Raw genomic sequence first — 17,348 nt, forward strand, 5'->3', positions numbered from 1 at the left:
TCTTGGTTCCTAAGCTCTATGATTCTTTAAACTACCCCCTGAATAGTAAAGAGTTAAGAAAAGCAATACAAGTTTTTTGGTGTTTTCCCTTTTATTTATGAAAGAACATGTTGCCCATTTCCAGTTTTTTCATGGCTGGAGTATGTCCCCCACAAAACATAATCCACATCTAACTCATCCGAGGACAAGAGAACAAGACTGATAAGGGAGCAGATAAAAATGAATGTCTTCATGTCAATATTCAATAATGAGATATTTCTCAAGGTACACATTAGCTTTAGAATTTAAAATTACTTATAACCTATAAGTTCTGATTTTCTGGGCAATTTTAATTTTTATTTTTTGCCACGTCACGCGGCTTGCAGGATCTTAGTTCCCCGACCAGGGATCGAACCTGGGCTATGGCAGTGAAAGCACCAAGTCCTAACCACTGGACCACCAGGGAGCTCCCCATTCTGGGTAATTTTAGATGTCTGATTGATCCTAATTTTTATCCTCTTTTTTTCACAGATAATATGCAATAATACCCACATAGTAAACATACATAAATATCACTTCATAGGATTTCAGATAATAAAAACTTCTTAAATGTCATGGTGGGATGTAGACTTATCTACCATTTGTTGGGTTAGCAAGCAGGAGTGTTGAGTGATCAGAAGCACGATCATGATGAATTTGCAGCTTTTCCTTAGTAACTATGGAATTCACTGAAATCTCGATACATTTTAAAAGTCAAATTCCATTTTAGAAGCTGGGAAAATGGATTCCTACCCTCCATATAAAATATCCGTTCTGATGATGCCAACATCGCTTCTTCTAGGTCATGTTGGCAAAGCTGGAGCCCAGCCACAGGATGATGGAGAGCAATGGCGACACCATTGTGAGCAATGATGACATCATCATGAGCACTGACAATATCATCGCGATGTAGGTCATCAGCCAAGTGCCATGTGGAGCCAAAGGGATGACTGTACTATACCAAAGTCACATTTCTGACCTTCTTAGGACTGGCCACGTTAAAGAAAACCTGTGGGCGACTTGCCGGGCCCAGCTGGTGCTGATCAGATCCCTGGAGACAGAGAGAAAAGGGTAGATTGAGTTGGTTGAGATCACCATAACGGCACACTTGAGAAGGAAGCTCAACTCATCAGCTAAGATAAAACGAGGCTGCAGAGAGGAGCACAGATGTTAACACAGGTCCTTCCTCTATGATTTTCAATAACACACACTGCAGATGTTTCCCAAGTTCAGGGCCTAAAGAGCGATCCAATTCAAAGAATCCAGTGTTTATATGAAGACAAATTACAGTAAAGATTCACTGTTTTGTTTTTCAATATCCCTATGGAAATTCTCACCATTGTGTGAAAATGTAAAATATTTCTAACCTTCTTTAAATAACACACTTTCTTTCTAAAGGAAAGGAGCAAAACTGAAGAACTGACTCCGTGTCGATCACCCACCTGTCTCCTCAGACAGTGTTCCTGGCTCTTACATTCTGAAATGTACTACCAAGCAGACCATTCACTCCTCTGAGGGGCCAATGCCTGTGGAAGAGTGTTGCCCTATTAAAATACATGCAGTGGACTTCCCTGATGGCACAGTGGTTAAGAATCTGCCTGCCAGTGCAGGGGACACAGGTTCGAGCTCTGGTCTGGGAAGATCCCACATGCCCCGGAGCAACTAAGCCCGTGTGCCACAACTACTGAGCCCACGTGCCACAACTATTGAATCCCGTGCACCTAGAGCCCGTGCTCCACAGCAAGAGAAGCCACCACAGTGAGAAGCCCACACACCATAACAAAGAGTAGCCCCTGCTCGCCACAACTAGAGAAAGCCTGTGTGCACCAAAAAAGACCCAATGAAGCCAAAACTAAATTAATTAATTAATTAATTAAAAGCCATCAGTCCTTTACATAAAAAATAATTAATTAATTAAAATAAAATACAGTACATGCAGCGTATTTTCCTGCCACCCTGAGGATGCTGACTCAGACTCCAGGGCACCCAAGCTGCATTTAACATCTTAAATAATGTAACTGGGCACCATAAATAACTTAGATCACAATGGAACATCAGCAAGTCTGGGGGGTGGAATCACGCTGACTCGTGGTTTTAATTCATTGACTCCCCATCACACAAGGATGTAGCCCCACAGGTCTGATGGGGCTACATCGCACCGTAAAGACGGTGCTTCTGCTGTGATGATGCCTGGGATTTTTGCTGTCGTTTGCCTTTTGTCCCCATGATATGGTTACACCAACCATTGTGGTTTTCTAAGTTTATCAAGAGTTTATTTCTGTTGACCTCAATGGGGAAAAGGTTAGCAGGGAAGACATCATCCAGGTTTCAAGTTATTCATAAGCTCTCCCCCCAAAACTGAAAGAGTCAGGAGGAAAGACACAGAATTGCCTGAAATAACCAGAAAATGAACTGACAGCAAGTCAAGGAGAGGAAAACATGGATCGTTTGATTGAAGTATTCATCATGATGCAAAATATTTGCTAACCCTATGACTTCCTATCAAAATAAAAGGTGCTTCCCTTTCCCATTGACTGTAATTTTCAGAAAGAATTTCTGATTTTATTTATTAGTTTTGTGCCAGTGTGTTTCGTGGGCAGTTACACCTGCATTATCTGTACTTCACCAACAGAAATTCTTGTCTGGAAAATAATGTCAGTGTTATATATCCTATCTGGAGATGCAGCCAGGATAGAAATAATCAGTGTAGAAAACTGTCATGTTTTGGTTCATGTCAGTTTGGAAAATCAGTCTCTTTTTTTACCTTCTGAGCCTTCTTAAAATTTAGTGCATGATCTGGGGTCTCTACAGCCCCAAATTCTCTTTCTATCATTCATATATATTAAATGCGATGTGCCTTAGACCCACCTAAAACATGGGAGATTTAAAAAGTGTTCCTCAGCTATGGTGTCATGTGGCTATGGAATATTCTGGTGCCGAGACGCTTCCATTTGACCCTCATCACAGCCCCACCACAAGCATCTCGGATCCTCCATGTTCTGTGGCAAGCTCCATTCAGTGGGGTTGTGAACACGGATCATTCCAAATGCACAGATGTAAGCAAACCCCTAAAACTGAGAATGACTTTCCCTTAGAAACAATGCAATACATGTCTGTATTTCACGCTGAACCACAAAACAATTTCCTTAAAGCAGATTGCCTGGGGAACAAGGTAAAAATGCCCTTTCTTCGCTCATATCTTCCAGAGATTCTGATCCAGAAATTCTGGAACACACTCAGGAGTATGCATTTTAACAAGCCCTCCCCCTGCCCCCAAAGAGCTTCTCTGTACTGAGGACCACGGCTCGATCAGCAGGTACCCAGATAAGTGTGTCTCTAAGTGCTGGCTACACCTCCATGCTCAGTGAGCATTCTTTGGGACCCAGGATACAGGAAACACTTCCCCTGTTTCTGCCCATTGGTTATAGGAATGAGGATTCTCCATCTCAGCCTCTGGTAAAGAACCCCAAGTTCACGGGGCACCCTGGCAAGGCAGCGGGCTGAGAGGTAGGGATGAGCATGGGAGGTGCTCCAGGCGGCTAGCGGGGGCGTCTTCCCATGGTTTACAAGCCAGCAACTCCCAAAGGACCTGGCCTACATCAGCCATGGCCCCCTGTGGCCTCTGACCACGGTGGCTGGCCTTCTATGGAGCCAACCTCCAGCCCTCAGCCTGTCCCCGATGACAGTGTCCCTGATGACATTGTCCCTGAGCTGAGCCCTCACCTCTTCTGATGTTTTCAAGGACAGTCAGCACTGAAATCATCGAGAGACAACTGGAGATCTGAGAAAAGAGGTTCCCCACGACATCCATGCTGCCTTTCCCCACAGCAGAGTGGGCCTCTGGCATTCCGGACCTTAACAGGAAAGATGTCAGAGGAGCGAGGGTCATGGGGGGCTGGTGTCGTGGCGACAGGGTTTCACCCTTTCCTAAAGCATTAAGAATCCAGGCTCCTGTTCTAGTAACTGTTGAGCATAGGATGTAATTTAAAACATACTTGGCAATGCATGATGAAGACGCAGCGTGTAGAGGCTCTCTGCAGCTTGTGGATGGAGACCCAGGTGGTGGAACTCTGGGTGGGAGTGACCTCCAAAACCGCCCGCTCCTCAGCAACTGTGTGCAGCTCTGAGCGGACATGGCCACAGACTCCAGGGCCTTCTCTCCTTGTAAGGGAATCCATATGATGCCAGCAAGAGTACAGGCACCATCAATCCCAGGGAGGGGTCCAGTACAGCCTCTGCCCGGTGTGGTTACCATGAATGCCTTGGGACTCTGAGCAAATTATAAGTACTGGATGGGGTGAAATGACAAAGTAGGCAAGTCCATCTTTGGCAAAGTCGCACTCTCCCCTCCTGCAAGCCCAACTGCCATCTTACTACAAGGCAGCCAATAACCCTTCAATCTAGCCACGTGGCAGAGCTCCCTCAGCTGGCTCTAAAGTTCAGAGATGCCCAGGCTCCCTCCCCAGCTCTACTGAGACAGAAACTCTGCAGGTGGGGGCCAAGAGCCTGGGCATCCCAAAGGCCACAGTGATGAGTCCCCTAAGCACCCCAGGCCCTTTGGGTTTCCCCTTTCTTGGATCATGTTTGAATGAGAGAACCTTGAAGAAAACCCAAAGTGACCAAGATTACAAAGGAGCAAAATGGCAGTTGGACCTGGAATCATGTATCTTTCTTCAGGGATCCAAAACAAAATGTTGCATACTCATCTATGTTTGTCAAATAATATTTTTGTCATGATTTCACTGTGATGATCAGTCTATATGCACACGGGCTCCTGGTGTCGCCCTGTTGGGGACAGCACAATGCTGGGCATTGAGAACATTCTCCACTGGAAGAAATTACTGTGTAAGGAATGCCCAGAATGCTGTGCCAGACTGTGTGTAGTCAATGGCCATCCACTACGTAAGACCTTCTGAGATGCAGAGGGCAAATAAGACACCCGCCGAGCAGAAGAGAAGACAGCGTGGAGAGAACACGCACACGTGGACTTGTGAGTTGCTGTACTTGCCAAAGGCAAGATGGCCCTGCTCTGAGTGCGACCTGTTGACCCAGAGCAGAGCCTTAGCTGCTGTCAGGCACACCCTGTCTCCACCCACAGGACTTGCATCTGACCCAACCAGCTCCACAGTGATGGAGCCTGGGCTGTGCTTTTGCTGCAGGCTGACTCTCAGCTTGAGATCTCCCGGTTTAACTGACAGGTTTTTTGGGACCTGAGCCTAGAGCAGATTTTCTGCAAAACTGTGTCATCTGTAGTCAACCACCCTGAATTCTAACAAGCCAGCTTCTCGGGCAGGAGTCTCACTGGGCACCTGCTCTGGGCCCCTGAGGACCACGTGGGTCTCACTGAGCATCTGCTCTGGGCCCCTGAGGCCCACGTGGGTCTCACTGGGCACCTGCTCTGGGCCCCTGAGGCCCACGTGGGTGGCCACGCCCCACAGCAGCAAGGACGGCAAAGTGGACAAAATGAGTCCCACAGAGACAAGTGGAGAGGAAGGCAGGATGAAAGGACAAAGGACAGGGCTCTGAATAGCTCTCAGCTGCCTGTCCTGGGCCCTCCAGGGAGCAAAACTCATTGCACATGGAGAAAGTTTATGAGGAAAGAAAGCACAGATTGCACCGTCCTTGCTCCGTGGCCTAAGGAGTTCTGAGGAAAGTCCGCATGAGTCCGCCCAGCAGGGGACGTGGCCACACAGACCAGGCTGGGCTGCAGGCCTGGCCTTGGCAATTTCTAAAGGAACCTCTGGCTAAGGGTCGCCTGGACCTGCTTCTACTAGCTGTGGCTTGACCACCTGGTGGCTCTTCAGTGGCCAGATGATCACATGCAGGACTATGTCCTCTTTGGATGAAGGACACAGAAGGGACCTACTGAAGGCCCAGCCCTTTCCTCTACCGATCATCTTGTTCCCTCCCTCCTTTTTTTTAAATTGAAGTACAGTTGATTTACAATGTCATGTTAGTTTCAGGTGTACAGCAAAGTGATTCAGTTACATAAATTGGGTTGGCCAAAAAGTTCGTTCGGGCTCTTCCTTAAGATGTTACAGAAAATCCGAATGAACTTTTTGGCCAGTCCCAATGTATATATATTCAGATTTTTTTCCCTCATAGGTTATTACAAAATATTGACTAGAGTTCCCTGTGCTATACAGTAGGACCTTGTTGTTTATCTATTTTATATATAGTAGTGCATACCTGTTAATCCAAAACTCTTAATTTATCTCTCCTCCCCCTTTCCCCTTTGGGAACCATAATTTTGTTTTCTATGTCTGTGGGTCTATTTCTGTTTTGTAAATAAGTTCATTTGTATCATTTTTTTAGATTCCACACAGAAGTGATATTATATGATATTTGTCTACCCCCTTCCTCCTTTAAGTGCCTCACGGGACGCATAGTTCACAGTACATCTCACGTTCAGGTTCTTCAAATGGGCATCCAGGACACAGTGCCTGGGCCCACACCGGCAAGGCACCCTTTGCTTAATGACCAAAGACAGGCCTCTTCATAAATGTGCTTGTCCAAGTTCCCTCACTTAGAATAATCCAGCTATTTAAAAACCCTTTGTCAGTTTCTAGCTCAGGTAAAAACAGTTCATCTTCCTTTCATCCTCTTTATTTCTTAAGGACCCTGGTGCTCTGGCCAAGATGTGCTGCTTCCCTAATAGCCTTACAAACACTTCAAGAAACACACATATGTGTGTTACCAGCCCCCAAGGCCCAGCACCTCAATGGCCACTGTTCTTTTTCCACCAATAGATTACTTAACCGGTTACATGTCTAAGTAGCAGAAACTTCTTAAATTTCTCTCCCTGTATATTTTCAAAACAACACTTCAAGCTTAAGAGCATCCATTCAGAGCTCCAAACATCATCCTCCATTCCTGTTTCCAAATGCATTTAGACTTCCGCTTTCTCCTCATTTATATCAAGGGGAATCAACTGACATGACCCTCTTCTGTATCTCCTCCCCCCCCCGCCCCATCCTCCACTGCAGACCTGAGCACTGTGGCTTGTCAGGTGGAAAGACACACAACAGGAAAAGATAACCACAGAAAGGCCACGGAAGTAAAGATTGGCTTAAGTGTCTTCTTGGAGTGACCATGCTTGGCACTGGGGAAGAGAGAGCCACTTCATCAGACCGCATTCCCCACTAAGGTCCAGTCGTGGGGTCTTGACAGGAAATGTCCTTCACAGCCCGGCAATTACTCCCTTTCACCCACCATCTCTTAGTCAAGAGATGCATCGGTTGCATCTCTGCAGCCGAAAGATATATGTGCCCAAGAGAGCAGCCTTGATGGGAGGAATTTTATGTCTCTATTTTCCTGCCACTCAGCCTGAGGAAGGAGCTTGAACTCGTACCGGGGGCTCACAATTTGTCACGTAGGCCCATCTGCTTTTGTGAAGACTCTTCATATGTCTTCCCACCTGGCTACCTTGGTTGCCACTAATAGCATCATTTCATTCCACCCAATACATGGCTGAGCATCAATCAAAGCTCCCTTTCCCCCCAAAGGCCTGGGAGGCACACATCACTGACAAGCTGTATGTATGGAGCTGAATCCCGACTGCAGGAAGGAATATGACAGCCTGGAGCCGCCTGGAAACTCAAGTGAACATCTACACCAAGAAGGAAAGATGGGGTTTCGGAGGCGCACGCTCAGCAGTAGCTCCTCAGGCCAGTCGCAACTCCAAGGCAGAACAAAGCCAAGGCCACCTGATCCAGTAAACTGCCGGAGACCCAACCTGTGAGTCTGGCTTTCCCAAAAGCTAAATGGGGAAAACACCCACTGGGGACATTATGGCAGAATCGCATCCAAGTACTTCTCCTCTGAAGATGCACAGGCCAGAAAATGGTCCTGGTTATACACACGTTTGTTTAATATGATTTTTGGATATAAAGAATCATATTTTCTGCATATGAACTCTAATTGATTCATGAGTGACAACCAATGCTAACTCAGTGTTGGAAAATGAACGTACTGTGTCCTCAAGGCTCCTAATGGATGATTTTCTTTATGTTTAAAGTTCCTTAGAAGGGAGGTGCCCATCAAAAGTTGCCTAGCAACCAGGAACACCTGCGATCGTGCCTCTGTCCGGAGCCCCAAACTCACACATCCATCTGCACGCCCCATACCTCTGTGTGGACGTCTAACTGACACCTCAAGATTACCAGCTCCCAATTAAACTTCTGGTCTTTCCCAAAAAACCCACTACAAAGAGACATTACGTGTTCCAGCCCCATTCCTCCATGCTGTCCCGTTGACTTGGAGGTGAGCAAAGGCCACGTTTGTCCATCATGAATGTAATGTAAACACCTACCATGGGGGAAGGGTTTTTAAGTAGCAAAAAAAAAAAAGTCCAAAAGGGAGAAGAAGGTCTGAATCACCTGATGCGGTTGCCTACTGCCACGTTGTTCTGGAACACTGGATTCAGAGGACTTTGCAGGGAGAGAAGCAGTCTCTGCAACAGAAAAATGATTTTAGAGTCACAAGTGACCAAAACCACACTACCTATTCTAACAATTCCGATCCATAAAGAAATACCTTTGCTTTTAAGCAGTACCCCTGGCATCAATAATCTGTAACCACAAATGTTTTTTTTTTTTTAAGTTTACTTGAAGTCACATATTTTTAGAACTTTATCTTTCTAATGAATTTAAAAACATAGCAAAAGGACTCAAAATCAATTCCTTTCTTGACACGTTAGTCTCATCCAGAGACAAGATGAATCCATAGCTTTAACGGCTCATCAAGCGAAATAAACACGGGAAAAAACGGAGCCAGAGAGGTTCAGTTTGGGCCATGATTTGGGTCAAGCTACTTGATTAATCACATAAAATATTAACGAATAAATATTCTATCACAGGAAATTCTGCAAGAGGCTTTGATCAGATTATCAAAGGAAACTGTCTATGCTTTGTGGAATTCTTTTAAATCTGAAGCATACAATTTGGATGTACATAGGAGACAGCCATGGAAAAATGGAAATTATGGGGTTGACAAGAATAGAGTCCCAATCTCAGTGAACAAAAGTTTTCTAGCCTCTCGGCAAGAATCAATTAACCAAAACTATCTCTGGAATTTGTTCTGCCGGCAACTTGTGAGGGCCAGTCTCCCTCCCCAACCGCTAAGGGGTAATTTGTACCATCCCTCTTTCTCTCAACTGCTTTCAAAAGGATCTTGGTTCAGGGGCCTCCCTGGTGGCGCAAGTGGTTGGGAGTCCGCCTGCCGATGCAGGGGATACGGGTTCGTGCCCCGGTCTGGGAGGATCCCATATGCCGCGGAGCGGCTGGGCCCGTGAGCCATGGCCGCTGAGCCTGCGCGTCCGGAGCCTGTGCTCCGCGACGGGGGAGGCCACAACAGTGAGAGGCCCGCATACCGAAAAAAAAAAAAAGGATCTTGGTTCAGATACTACCTTTGCCCCTCACTAGTGACAGTGGTTTCAGAGACACCCCCCGTTATGACTGTCGGATTGAAGAGGAAAAGATTTCTTGCTGAATTTCAGATTTAATTGAAGTTTGGGGGCAGTTACCCTCCATGTATTCAAATGCCTCTTCACACAATTTAAGGTAGAAGCATTTTTTTAAAAAGAGAGAAAACACCGAGAAAAAAATTATTTTTAAAAAACTCTTAGATTTCCACCTCGATTTCTTTTAAACTTTAGACAAATAGGTGGGTTTGACTGTTATCTTCTCCTACAATATTTCTAGTTCTGGAATGTCTCTTTCTTCTAAAAATTACTCCCCAAATAATGACCGCCAACCACTAAGGCAGGCGCCTTCAGAAGCCGGTGTTTGATGGGCCAGCCTCTCTCCCGACACTTTCCTTTCCAGATCTCTCCGCTGCACCTGCCTGGCTACTCACTTGTGGTCCTCGGCTCATCTGAACTGTAGCCATAGTTTTCATTTCCACTTTTTAACTTTGTCCCAGAAGTGTCTTTGTTTGTCTTCATATTTGCAGATTTCCTAGAATTAGACCATTTGAAAAAGCCAAATGTTAATCAGCAATGGATGCTTGGGTCTCACTACTCCACCCAGAGCATTCACACACAGTGAACTCACCACGAGGCCGAAGCTTGGGCACTGGCCTCTGGAGGGTGGCTAGCAATGGGATGTACCCTCACAGCCACCAGCACGGCTGTGTAGATGGCCTGTGTCTCGCACACTCCCCTTATGGGGAGAAATGGAACTTTATCATGATAAGTCCATAGACCCCAGTCCCCAGGTGGTTGGTACTCAACTCTCAGACACCAGTGACCAAATAAAGCAGGGCTGGCCAGCTATGACCCACAGGCCAAATCCAACTCCCTATCTGCTTTTTTAAATAAAGTTTTACTGGAGCCCGTCTGCTTCCATATTGTCTATGGCTGCTTTCCTGTTACCTGTAGTTGTGACAGAGAGCATGTGGCCCACAAAACCCCAAAGTTTTACCATCTGGCCCTTGATAGAAGAAGTATGCTAGCCTGTGAAATAAAGCAAAAATTGGTGCAGCTTCCCAGGGGAAAGAAGTTTGGCAATGGATACCCAAAGATTTTTAAATATTTATGCTTAACCACTAAGAATTGATTATAATAAGCAAGGGAAATATGCAAGGGTATGTGCAAAGATTTATCTGAGAGAATGTTCATTCATGAGCTATTTATACTAGCAAAAGTGCAAACACAGGTGCCCAGCCATAGGTAGGGAAGTAGTAAAATAAATGACAATGCATCTCTAAAATGGAATTCCATACCACTTGTAAAAATTATTACAGGTGAGAACTCTCATACACTGCTGGTAGAAGTGTAAACTTCTAAACCTACTTTGAAAATTGTATGATAACATCATCTAAAGCTGAACATATACCTGCCCTATGACCCAGCTTTCACTAATAGATTATACCCAACAGAATACAAAACAGGAATGAGGACTGCTATACATGTCACCAAAAGACACACACAAGATTGCTTAGTGCAGTCATGTTCGTCACGGTCCCAAATGCCCTTTTAGTGTAAAATGGAAAAATCAACTGCCTATATGCCCCTTAGTTGGTATTATATAGTAATAAACCACTGACATTCAATAATATGATCGATCTCACAGCCTGAAGTTCAAGAAGGCAGACATATCGCATGACTTCATTGATATCAAGTTTATACAACTCTAACTTCTGGGGATGTGGGGATAGATGTCAGAAGACATGACCTTTGAGGAAGAGGCAGCAGATGATTTCATGGAGGCCTGAGTCGGTGTTGGGGTCCTGGGGGTGTCCTAGTTCTGTGTCAGCAGTCCAGGTTCAGGTACATATGCTTTATGAAAATTAATCAAGCTATGTAGTCACGATTTGTGTACTTTTCTATAGTTATATTTTAATAAAAGACTTTATTAAGCAAATGAAACAAAAACATTGTGGGCAAGTATTTGTCAACAGAAATAATCTTCAGAATAGTGTCAAGTGAGGAGAAAAAGATATTAAATGATGTTTATTATGATCCAAATTTCACAAAACATATACGTGTGTGTATCTTGGTGAACACACACGTGTGTAAATATATACGTACTTAGGTAACAGTTACTTCTGGGCAATAGAATTAGGGGTGATTTTAAAACCATTTCTTATAAACTATCTTTACTTAAAATTTTTTTTCTAAAATAAGCATGCATTGATCCTATAGGAAAAATATATATATGAAATATATATATATATGTTCTTTTAATTCAGTAGAAATCTGTGAGCAGCTAGAGTTAGCACTGTTGACCCAGTGGGAGGGGAAGCAGGTACAACACGGGGGCCCCAGTGAGCTGCCCCATTTTTCTTCCCTGGGCCCAATGCACTTGTATCTAAGGGTGAGAGCTGCACACGGACAAGAGCTCAGGTCCTGAGCAAGGTCAGCTGGTTCACATTCAGACCCTTCCATTCTCTGGACAGGAGATACTGAGCACATTTCTTAACCTCCCTATACTCCTCAGCTTCTTCATCTACAAAATGGAAAAATAGTCTCATAAAATCATTGGGAGAATTAAGGAAGATAACCTCCATCAAGTGTAAAATAGCCTGACACGCATGCTAGGCACTCATGCTAGCTCTTACTGTCACTACTTTTGTCATGATTATTATTGCCATTGTTATTGTTGCTCTCTACCCATTGCCTTGAATGGCTGTTGATCACTGTATTACGTTTTGAAATCACCTAAGATCCCAGAGAATAGAATTGACATTACACAGTCAATAATGACGAACAGAAGAATTCAGACCGCCACCCGGCTGGTGATAGCAATTGAGAGAAATTCCAGTATAATTATAGAGGTCAGTTTTCCTTCCTCTCCTCTTGCCCCAAGTCAGACCAAAGGAGGTATATTTTCAGATTGCTGCTTTGTGGCATCCTCAGAGAAAGCGAACCACATTATCACCAGGAAGTGACTGGGGTCGAGGGAAAATGGATGGTATCTGTTACATGATGATTACATACATCATCCTTCACCACATGTAGCCAGAAGATATTTTAAATCACAGCATTTCACATATTAAAATTATCTAATAAAATACTGAAAAGTAGATGGGGTTTTAACACACCCCAAAAAATCACCACTGTCTAAAAGTCCTTCCCCTGAGTGTATTTATAATTATGTAAATATTGCAGACACTGAAACTGGTTTTAGTAAGTGTTGACACAGTTACCTTAAAAGTGCTCGCAGTTACTTCTGGACAGCTGTGAGAATGGCAGGAATTTCTCTGTCCCTCCGCCCTGAACAGTGAGCTGTGAACACTCCTAATCTTTCTGCCTGGTCAGTTTCATTGCCTTAGCCACCCAGCTGGTCTCACTGTCTCTACCACCCCAGAAATTCCAGCAGGACCTCTGCCTGGTTCTTTGACATCCTTGAAATGGTCCTCACATCTCTTGCCTTGACTCAAAGCAGGAGGGCCAACAGTCACAGTACAGAGTGTCCTCTTGTGGAAAGAGCTGTGAATGCCAGACACCAACTAAAATTCCACTCCACTTTCCTAAGTGAGCAAGTCAAACTTAAGCAGTAGGAACCCACCTATTTTATTCTGCAATTAATGTTGCCCTATGAGTTTGTGATTGGCATACGTGTTTTTCAGAATTGTCCATTTTTAGTACCTAATTTTGAGTAACATAATCCTAAAATCCCACAGCTCTGTGTTGATTGGTTTTCATTTGTTTTTTATTTTCATAAAATTGATGTGATCTCAAACTTACCTTATTTCACTTTGATAGCTAGATTCTGCAAAAAAAAAAAAAAGGAAGAAAATCACATTAGCAAAATCAGGATAGTTATACTTAATATAAAATCTCATCAATTTTTATAGGTCCCCTGATTTTAAATACTCACATTACTGAGTGTTTGCAATCCAATAGATATTAAGCTTCCCAACAGTGAACTATCAAATGACTTCCAAGCTTAAGGAAAGCAGAATTTGCTATTCACTATCATAAATATAAGTATTTGTGATACTTGGGTACCTGAAATATAGTAGGTGCCCAGTAAGTACTTAGTGAGTACTGAATCTAATTTCTGAGGTTATAAAGACTCTACTGTTCACCATGAAGAGATGCTCTGTATTCCCAGTCCGTGCTGTCAGTCATTCAGTAGTTACCTGTTCAGGCACCATGCCAGTGCTATGCAAGGTGTTATTTCATCTAATCGTCACAACAACCCAAGAGGTAGGTGTTAGCATTATCATATTTTTAACAAACTAGATACTATTACAAGAGTATAACCATGTCGTTAACTGATAAGGAATTTCATTGCTTCAGCACTATATTTCTTTTGTTCTGAAATACATTTTCAATCAATATGTACCAATGTTATCAATTCATACAGTTGTGTCCACACCCCAAAAGCTCTCATTAAATTGTTAATGTTTTTAATCAATGGATTCTTGGACTGGAGGGACTCTAGCATTTCACAATGGGGAGTAACACACAGCAGCCCCCATTCATCTGGCACTAAAGCCAGTGTGCTTTGCACGTTCACCATCGCATCTAGGGCTCCTATGCATCAAGCCTTATCAAAATCAAAAAAATATGCATTTTCCTTATTTTTTGGATAATGTTCTCACTTATTTGCAGTTCTGACAACATCCGCTGATTCACACCTCAAAATGAACCTCAGAAGCAACTTTATTTGAATTGAAGGGGAGAGATTATCTAGTGTCCCTCTGGTAATAGAGGAATGTCGCTAGTGTTCCTGTGAAACTTCGATCCCAAAGCCTCCAGGCCATGCTGAGTGGGGTCCTCAGCTGTCCTCAGTCAGTCTCCAGTAAACCAGGCAGAGAACTGAGAATTCTCCAGGCACCAACAAAGCAGAGCACCAGAAAATACTCTTTAAAACACTTGCTATTTAATATTTTTAAGCATGGAAATAATTAGCATGGGACAATCCAAGTCTTCGCTGGATCCTATACATTTATGTCAAGGTGAAGTGTAGCGTCCATTGTGAATCAACTTTTCAAAGTTAAATGAAAGATAAAATCTAGGACAGATCACGATCACACAAACTTTTATTATGTTAATTTACTTAATTCTCATAACCAATCTATAGGATAATACTTATCCCCATTTTGTAAGTGAGGAAGCTAAGAATCAGAGAATCTCCCTGGTGCACATCCTGTGTGACCACAAACCTTCTTACTAGGCTGGCGTGGGACAGACAAAAGCCTAAGAGATGCAGAAGTCCAAATAAATAGAATGTTCTCCAAATATGCCACAATAGCTAATGTCAGAAATAATCATCTGAAGGCAATGAACAATACTAGTCCATTCTAAATTAAAATTTAAGTTATTCATTGTTTTCATTAAAATCCAGTGTATTTTTTTTTTTGAGTAATGCATCTGTGGCATACAGGGTAACTCCTAGGTAAAAACAAATTCCCATCAAATATGGGTCAACAGGTATTTACCACTTTTCACTTCTGTTTCCTAAAGAATAAAGGCATACCACAGAATTAACTCCCCAAGGATAAACCAAACCCATGCAGGAGCTAAGGATAGACAATTAGCCTAGTTAAGGCTGGACCATGAACTTCACATGGAATATCTCACTAAGAGAACTATTCTGATACATAGTGTCTGGCAGACAAGCAAAAACTGCTCATTGAATGGCAGTTAGTGTTAATAAAAATGAAAAGTGCAATTAAACTGACATGTAGCTAAACGTCAAAACTCTAACTTTAAGAAAATTAATTTAATATTCAAATTTAAATATTTAAATATTAAATACTTAATTTGAATATTCAGTAGGAGTATGTGGAGGTTTCATGAGAGAAAGAAAGACAAAGATGGACACACACACGCACACTCAACACTTGGAAAGTCCTGAGCTGTCCATATGACAAAGTCCCTGTGGTTTCTGAAATCACAAACTAACTCCAGAATAAGCCCACCCCAATGTCGATGAACACACCCTAATATTAATAAGCCTACCTCTATGTTGGCCTGGCCCCCAAACAAGGCCACTCCTTCATATATCTTGGTTATATCTCAAATATCTCAAAAGACTTCATTTAGAAGACCTGTGTAACTATTTTTATTTATTTTATTTGTACTATTTTTGTTAACAGAAGACCATGTTTTTCTTTCTACCACTACACCAATATTCACCTACAAAAGGAGACTCAGAATTCTACAAAATAGAAAATAATCTTTTGATGTGTTCAGACAGGTGGGTATTATTCTAGAAAAAACATAGGGTCTAAATGACAGATTGCGACAGCCTTATATCCTCACCAGTAAACACAAAACTCAAATAGTCAGTGTCTTTGGTGAGAAAGGCACTGCCTCTTCATCTTCTCAAAGTGTGAAGATCTGTCTTCCTTGGGGGGTTGACTCAGGGCCCAGAGGAATGGCTTCCTTCCTTGAGAAAGTCCTTTCCTTCTCTATGAATGGCATGCATTTCCTTTCAAGGGCTCTAAAAGCCAATATATCTTTTGAAAGAGCTGATGAGCTAATGAACTGCAAAGGCTTGCACCAAAAGTTCAAAAATATATATAAATCCGTACGAATAACAACAAAAAAATTACCTTTTTTCTCTCTCCTGGAGACACAGCAGCAGAATATTATAATCAGAACAATGATCAGGATCAAAAGCAATGACAATGATACTGCAAGTAGAACTATGGCCCAGGCAGGCAGTGATGTACCTGGTTTATCAATACTGTCTATAAGGTAGAAAGGAGAAAAATATATATTTTAGTGATGCTTGCCACTGTCAAGGGTATGTAATCACTGATTCTGCCACACTATAAATTAGATTATGTTTTCCAACAATGTTGTAACTATTCAATCTGCTACAGCCAGATGTCAAAGGCCAAGTTCCCTTCGGTGTGCTTAAATATGCAATGCTCTACAGTATTTTTCATTACAGTGTTTATTGCTGCCAATAAATAGCAGCCTAGTAACACAGTCCAAGCATTCTCTGGTTAACTCCTCTAAAATTCCTGAGAGGTGAATAAGCTGGGCTTGGCCACGACTCCCTGAGTTTGGAACAGTGGTTTCCATGCTCTGACATCCTTTACTTATTCAAAAAATGCTTATTGACTGGATATAAGCCCAGGAGTGGGATTGCTGAATCAAAACTCTAATTTGAAAAGATACATGCACACTTATGCTCATAGCAGCACTATTTACAATAGCCAAGATGTGGAAGCAACCTAAATGTCCATCAACAGATGAATGGATAAAGAAGATGTGGTACATATACACAATGGAATATTATTCAGCCATAAAAAAGAATGAAATAATGCCATTTGCAGCAACAAGGATCGACCTAGAGATTATCATACTAAGTGAAGTAAGTCAGACAGAGAAAGACAAATATCATATGATATCACTTATATGTGGAATCTAAAAGAATGATACAAATGAACTTATTTACAAAATGGAAACAGACTCACAGACTTAGAAAACAAACTTATGGTTACCAAAAGAAAAGGGGATGGGGGAGAGATAAACTGGAGTTTGGGATTAGCAGATACAAACCATTATGTACAGAATGGATAAACAACAAGGTCCTACTGTATAGCACAGGGAACTGCATATTCAATATCCTGTCATAAACTGTTTTGGAAAAGAATATAAAAAAGAATATATATATGTATAACCGAATCACTGTGCTGTACCACAGAAATTAACACAACATTGTAGATCAACTATACTTCAATAAAATATTTTTTTTAAAAGAAGTACTTATTGAGCAGCTACTTCTGGACAAGACTGGAAGGATGACCTTGGTTCTCATTTCCATGTCCCCACCCATGGAGAGTCAAAAGCCCAGAGGAAATCAGAGCAAACTGAGGAAGAGTCACTCCCAAAGGAACCTAGTGCAAGTCTCCACCTCAGT

General features: G+C 42.7%; 1 protein-coding gene across 2 annotated transcripts in view; it reads right to left on the bottom strand.

Annotated features, from left to right (window-relative positions):
- Positions 1-219: 219 nt before the first annotated feature.
- The window catches only part of IGSF5 (immunoglobulin superfamily member 5), a 44,070-nt gene continuing 26,941 nt past the window's right edge, over positions 220-17,348 (bottom strand). The window contains exons 5-9 of one of the 2 annotated variants that reach the window (XM_060099726.1): positions 16,030-16,167; positions 13,208-13,232; positions 9,874-9,974; positions 8,397-8,470; positions 220-1,069 (exon numbers count right to left, since the gene is read on the bottom strand). In XM_060099726.1, the coding sequence (XP_059955709.1) occupies positions 974-1,069; positions 8,397-8,470; positions 9,874-9,974; positions 13,208-13,232; positions 16,030-16,167 (434 nt within the window). In that variant the 3' untranslated portion in view covers positions 220-973. The remainder of the gene's footprint in view (positions 1,070-8,396; positions 8,471-9,873; positions 9,975-13,207; positions 13,233-16,029; positions 16,168-17,348) is intronic. The other variant, XM_060099727.1, reaches the window with a different exon arrangement.

Source organism: Mesoplodon densirostris, chromosome 5, assembly GCF_025265405.1.
Source record: "Mesoplodon densirostris isolate mMesDen1 chromosome 5, mMesDen1 primary haplotype, whole genome shotgun sequence".
In the NCBI taxonomy this organism is placed as follows: domain Eukaryota; kingdom Metazoa; phylum Chordata; class Mammalia; order Artiodactyla; family Ziphiidae; genus Mesoplodon; species Mesoplodon densirostris.